The 6,906-nt window shown below is 35.1% G+C and overlaps 1 protein-coding gene across 1 annotated transcript; it reads left to right on the top strand.

The window, feature by feature from the left end:
- The first annotated feature begins 2,159 nt into the window (after nucleotides 1-2,159).
- Nucleotides 2,160-5,267, top strand: LOC113091913 (regulator of G-protein signaling 14-like). The gene is made up of 4 exons (XM_026257596.1): nucleotides 2,160-2,310; nucleotides 3,651-3,672; nucleotides 3,807-3,973; nucleotides 5,110-5,267. Exons 1-4 carry the CDS (start codon nucleotides 2,266-2,268, stop codon nucleotides 5,230-5,232), a joined length of 357 nt encoding a protein of 118 aa, XP_026113381.1. The 5' UTR covers nucleotides 2,160-2,265; the 3' UTR covers nucleotides 5,233-5,267.
- The last annotated feature ends 1,639 nt before the right edge of the window (nucleotides 5,268-6,906 follow it).

Raw genomic sequence — 6,906 nt, 5'->3', positions numbered from 1 at the left:
TTTTATGAAGCCCCTCCCCCAGAAATAGATACTTATAATAGTAATATACAGTTTTATCCTGATTAAAGCTTTAATACAGAACGGCAACTGCACGGGCGTCCATGTTTAATGCTTCTCCTAGCTATTTAAAAATAATTGCATAATTGTAACAGTTCTTTGCTGGAGCTGAGCTGATTGAGAGAGAGATGCAGATCAGGATCACATATTAACCCTTAGGGGACTAAGCCCTTTTTGGTCCGTTTTCTCTATTTTTACATTTCGGCTTATAAACCATATGTAATGAGGATGGACCACCATGTATTTGGTATCAATGGATTCAGAAGACCGTAAGCTACCATAAGCATGCATGCAATATGTCTATAAAGGAAGTATGAGTGAAAAATTGTACAATAAACTAGAGAATTTCAAAGACGAAAATTAGATTTTTGTCATTTATTACTGAAAATCCTACCTCACACAACAATAGTTAAAAGTTTTTGACCCAAAAATATATTTTTCAAACTCTTTGCTTGACAGAAATGGGTTAATGTTCAATCAAATGTGTAAAGAACAATTAAATAATTAACTTTATTTACAAACAGTCCTAGGCGTTTTTTTTTTTTTTTTGGGGGACTAAGCCCTTTTTGGTCTGTTTTCTCTATTTTTATATTTGGGCTTATAAATCATATGTAAAGGAGATGACACACCCTGTGTTTGGTATCTATGGATTCAGAAGACCCTAAGCTACCATATGCATGCATGCAATATGTTTATACAAAGGAAGTATGAGTGAAAAATTTTACAATAAACTAGAGAATTTCAAAAACGAAAATTAGATTTTTTTCATTTATTACTGAAAAACACACAATATAGAACAGTTTTTGAACAAAGAAAATATATTTTTTCAAACTCTTTGCTTGACAGAAATGTGTTATTGTTTAATCAAATGTGTAAAGAACAATTCAATAATTAACTTTTTTAAAAAACAGTCCTAGGCATGCCAGTGAGCAAAGCAAGGCCTCTCCAGGCCTTTCCAGTAATTGTTCCAGAGTTTGTTCTGCCGTAAATCTTTTACTGCTTGCCATTTTGATAAAACAATTCTGTAATAATGCTGTATCTCTCTCGAATTTATCTCTTTGTGCTCGCTAACACTCCGATTGCTTTCTGCTTTCTCCACGTGATGCTGATTCTCCGATCGCTCGAATTTAGCTCTTTGTGCTCGCTAATACTCCGATCGCGTTCTGCTTTCTCCACCCTGATGCTGATTCTCTGAACGCTTATTGATTATATGTCTTTTACTTTCGTCCAGCCAGCTTTTACAAGGCTACAGCAGAGCTACAGAGTCCTCTGAATCGCTAGAAGACATAACCTTCCTCTGATTGGGTTAGAAAAAGACTCCTCCCAGCGGCAATTTTTCCATTGGCTGTTGCTTGTTAAATCTGCTTAGCACAATCTTTTCATTGGCCTGTTTACGCAGTGGTATTGCGCAATAAGGGAAGTGTTTAATATACAAACTGGACACCGCTGTTTTCAGCGGAATCTGAGGAAGACGGCAAAAAAAACCGCATCTCTCTAGCATTAATAGTTTTTGAGATAACTACACATTTGTAAAAGTATGCCATTTTGGGCGGTACCGCCCAATCCGTCCCCAGAGGGTTAAGAACTGCTGCTTTAGAACATTGATTTTGAAACTTGTGAATCCATTAGAATCATTAGAAAACAGAATCGAGATTGATATGTGAACAGATTTTTAATTGCACCTCTAGTTTTCTCTTCCTCTTCTCTAAAGCAGCACAGCATGGACTTGCCCCCTTTGCTGCCTTTTCCCGAGGGCAGGGTTTATCTGGGTTTGTGATGTCACGAACCCAGGAAGTAACTCGTTGTAGTCCCAAACAGCTGTTTTTGTAGGCATTAAACTGCCATAATTTTCTGCCATGAACTTTCAGGTTCGTAACTTTGCAGATATTATTTATGCTCAAACAGCAACATTACACACTAATTAACATTTAAAAAGTGAAATAGCAATAAACCACTTTAAGTGGATAAGCGCAGGGGTGGATGGGCCTTAACGTAGTTCTCATACCACACAAAGGGTTGCTTACATAAAAAAAAAAGGTTTAGTCAGAGTAACCACAGTTCCTCTTGTGGTGTGTTGCTATGGTAAGACTTCCCTTTGAAACAGGAAATGACAGCGCTGTAAAAAGTGCAGCAGCGTAGCTCTTTAGGGAAACAAGTTTAGAGCGACGACTTTGGTGTGGGCACAGTCGACCCTACACTGATGTGGCCATGTCCAAGAGAATGAACACTCTGGCAGTGCCAGCGGGTCAGATGGTAAGTCTGGTTCAGGCCTACTGATGGTTTTTCTCCAGATCAGAGATTCAGCTTCACTGATTGGTTCAGTTGAATGGGTGCGTGAAAGTGTGCGTGTTATGTGTTATGTGTCATGTGTTTTAATCTTCTGTATAGCTTTATATTAAATTTAAATCAATTAATATTTACAGACATAAGTGAGCGGTTTGATTTGAGGAGTCTCAAATATGTTTCTGTTTATTGATCACAGTTGTTTTCTTCTGGTTGTTTGGTCTTGGGACAGTTTTCCAACAACAGTCATAGGAGACTTTGCATTTGCAAATTGGCCTGTGTGTGTTTGATTTGGGGACAAAGTTGTCCCCTGAAGTTCAGCTGAATCTGATATAGCAGCGTTAGTCTAGGGATGTCTTCAGAGGCAAAGATGATTCATAAATTGGAATTAGGTCATTGGTTCAGTTCCAGGGGAATGCGTAACCTGATAAGATGCATCGCTTGAATGCAATGTTAATTGTTTAGGACAAGTGTCTGCCTAATGCACACAAGTAAACATGAAACTAAATATTCAACAATGTTTTCTTTTAGGTAAAAGTTTGTTCATGGGAACAGATTTAGAGAAATGTAGCATCACTTGCTCACTATTGGATCCTCTGCAACGAATGGGTGCCGTCAGAATGAGAGTCTAAACAGCTGATAAAAACACCATGATAAACCTCAATTAATCCACACAACTCCCGTCCATCATTTAAAATCTTGTCAAATGAGAAGTTGTGTGTTTGCAAGAAACAAATCCATCAAAATGTTTTTAACTTTAAACCAGTGATCCTCCAGGGACAAAGTCATTTAAGTCTGTAGTGTAGCAATTAGCTTTATTTAAAATTGTGCTCCTTTAGATAGCCATGTAAATATATGTGCATTTAGCTATATTTTTGGGGGAAACTCTCCCTAGAAGTGCACTAAGTCTTACGTAAAAAAAATAATAAATAAATATATATATATATGTAGTTATAGTTTGGAGATATTATAATTATCTTAATAATAGTAATAAAATATTTATGGTGTCTTTATTTAGATGGCTTGTCAAATCGTGTGTTTAAGAAGAAAAGCGACTGCATGATGAGCCGCTGAGAAAATCTGCATTTTGTAATTGTGTCTCCACATTGTTTCCATGACAATGACATGTCATGTCTCCTAATGATTTTATTTTTTAACGTCAAACACACCCATTTCCTGTGTGAGTGTACAGCTCAGAAAAAAACCATGCAGCTGTTAAAACGTTTTCCTGTGATGCGTTAATTCATGACTGTGACTCTACAGGCCTCCATTGATTTCATGCTAGACTGATTGTTTATTTGCTCTTGCAGACCCAGGCGGTCTCTGATGGGGGTAAGTGTTATTTCTTTCAAAACGTTCTGTTCACGTCAGTCTTGTTCTTCTATCACAAGAGGGTCACCCAGTGCATCATGTCAACCCCTTAAACTTCTTTTCTGTTTTCATCTCTAACTGTCATTTCCACACAGAGCTCAACTTCAAGTTATCCAGTCGTGGAAGCAGCTCCAGCCTATCAGAGAACTCGAGCAGGTCAGGTGGTCCTCAAGGTGCTGATGGTCCAGCCAGTCGGGTGGTCAGCTGGGCGGTATGTTTCGAACGCCTGCTTGAAGACCATGTTGGTGTGCGATACTTTACCGTAAGTTTTTATGCTCCTCGTCACGATCTCTGACTGCTTTAACCGTGTAAAGCTTACTCTAAGATACCTATATGCAAATTCCAAAGGCCTCTAAACCTCTAAAGGCTGAAAAACCTGTTGTACACAATCTACAACAAGCAAGTAAAAGGTATTTTAGTGTAATTGTGCAAACATCCACCTTCATCTTGTGGTTGACGTGTCTTTTATGCTGTGAAATTTTGTTGTTTTTATAGTGTTTGTAATGTTTAATTAATAAATTTTACTTTTATATGTACGGTATATATACTTGATTATCCAGGCATTATTTAGAAAAACGAGTGAGTCTCAAATATGATCATTAGGCTTTTGAGGAACCTTTATTTGTTTATCTCATAACATTGCATAATATATTTTGATCATCAAACAAGGTATTTAAATGTCATCTTAACAAGACACATTATTGGAGATATAGAGTGACCACTGTTATCTATATCATTTTATGTAAATATATTTTACGTTGTTTTAAAGATCTCATTAATTGACGTTACAAGCTTCAGAATTGCATCACTTTTTGATCATATAATTTTCAGCATCTGCACCAAATTGCACATTTTTGCTTAGTACGGGCCTTGAATATAATTGAGGCGTTTTTTCTACAAGTGTGAGCTCCATATTCTCACTTATATATAGTTTCCATGAGCATTCAGAGATATACGACACCATATATACAAGATTTATGTCATTGATAGGGATTGTGAGTTAAACAAACTTCTTGACTGTGAAAATGATATGAACGCTATTGCTTTTCAAGCGATATCTGTTCTCCTCTGATATAAAATGACACAATTTGTGTTTTTATTTGTGTGTGTGTGTGTGTGTGTGTGTGTGTTGTTGACAGTGGCATTATACATCAGCATAATAAATTATTTATTATGTGTCCAAGCAGTTGATCAGGATTTCAGGTTATTAAAACTACTTTTATGTGTCAGGATGTATCAAGTTAATTACAAATGTTATTCCGGGTGTGAAAAAAAGAAAGCATTCATTTGTAAAAACACATTGACACCTACAGCTTCTGTGAATTACGTGTGTGAATCATTGAAGTTGTTTTGTTTTTTTCCTCTTTCTTTTGGTCTGACGGCAAACGTGTCTCACAGGAGTTTCTCAAATCAGAGGTTAGTGCGGAGAATATCCTGTTCTACCAAGCCTGTGAAAAGTTCAAGAAAATCCCACCCACTAGACTGGAAGAGGTATGTGACTTTATTATTAAGTTGGCTTGAAAAAGCCAACTTACTGATCTACTATTTAATCTTATTATTAAGTTGGCTTGAGAAAGCCAACTTACTGATATTCTATTTAAACTTATTAAGTTGGCTTGAGAAAGCCAACTTACTGATATTCTATTTAAACTTATTATTATTATTCTTCTGAGACAAAATTATCAACTCTAACTCCTCCTAGAGCTTTAACTCTACAGACTCCAAACTCGGACCAGCTCTTCAGACTGATCTCGCCGGGTGTGCTATATCTTTTCTAACTGATCGGACTTACGGTTTTCATAAAAATAACGATTAAATATCATAAAAATCCCATAGACTTACATTGAAAAGCCTCTGCTCAACTGAACATTCCGTCAAACTCCAACTGTCAAAAATTCAAATCTAAACACACTGAAGCCCATTAGACTCAATCAGACTAACCTATGTACTATTACTAACCCATTCAAACTCATTCAAACTTATCTATCTATCTATCTATCTATCTATCTATCTATCTATCTATCTATCTATCTATCTATCTATCTATCTATCTATCTATCTATCTATATTCAAACTAATCTATCTATCTATCTATCTATCTATAATCATCAAACTCTATCTTTCTTCTGACTCTATCTATCTATCTATCTATCTATCTATATTCAAACTCATCTATCTATCTATCTATCTATCTACTAACTGTTTCTATCTATCTATCTATCATCAAACTCATCTATCTATCTATAATCAAACTCATATATCTATCTATCTATCTATCTATCTATCTATCTATCTATCTATCTATCTATCTATCTATCTATCTATCTATCTATAATCAAACTCATCTATCTATAATCAAGCTCATCTATCTATCTATCTATCTATCTATCTATCTATCTATCTATCTATCTATCTATCTATCTATCTATCTATCTATAATCAAACTCATCTATCTATCTATCTATAATCAAACTCATCTATCTATCTATATATCTTTCTATCTATCTATCTTCAAACTCATCTATCTATCTATCTATCTATAATCAAACTCATCTATCTATCTATCTATCTATCTATCTATCTATCTATCTATCTATCTATCTATCTATCTATCTATCTATAATCAAACTCATCTATCTATCTATAATCAAACTCATCTATCTATCTATCTATCTATAATCAAACTCATCTATCTATCTATATATCTTTCTATCTATCTATCTTCTGACTCCTATCTATCTATCTATCTATCTATCTATCTATCTATCTATCTATCTATCTATCTTCTGACTGTTTCTATCTATCTTCTGACTGTTTCTATCTATCTATCTATCTATCTATCTATCTATCTATCTATCTATCTATCTATCTATCTATCTATCTATCTATCTATCTATCTATCTATCTATCTATCTATCCTAACAACATGTTAATCATGCTAAAATCATGCTAGCAACATGCTAATCATGCTAAAATCATGCTAGCAACATGCTAGTCGCATGCTAATCATGCTAAAATCATGCTAGCAACATGGTAATCATGCTAAAATCATGCTAGCAACATGCTAGTCGCATGCTAATCATGCTAAAATCATGCTAGCAACATGGTAATCATGCTAAAATCATGCTAGCAACATGCTAGTCGCATGCTAATCATGCTAAAATCATGCTAGCAACATGGTAATCATGCTAAAAT

This window comes from Carassius auratus, unplaced genomic scaffold, assembly GCF_003368295.1.
Source record: "Carassius auratus strain Wakin unplaced genomic scaffold, ASM336829v1 scaf_tig00214358, whole genome shotgun sequence".
NCBI lineage: Eukaryota > Metazoa > Chordata > Actinopteri > Cypriniformes > Cyprinidae > Carassius > Carassius auratus.
The sequence above is the reverse complement of the archived record's forward strand: the minus strand, read 5'-3'. Positions and strand labels throughout refer to the sequence as shown.

Bases quoted from the DNA above. Each gene is read 5' to 3' on its own strand.
- LOC113091913 (XM_026257596.1), top strand. From the start codon at position 2,266: ATGTCCAAGAGAATGAACACTCTGGCAGTGCCAGCGGGTCAGATG. The intron at 2,311-3,650 runs GTAAGTCTGGTT...TTGCTCTTGCAG, and splicing joins CAGTGCCAGCGGGTCAGATG to ACCCAGGCGGTCTCTGATGG. The intron at 3,974-5,109 runs GTAAGTTTTTAT...CGTGTCTCACAG, and splicing joins TTGGTGTGCGATACTTTACC to GAGTTTCTCAAATCAGAGGT.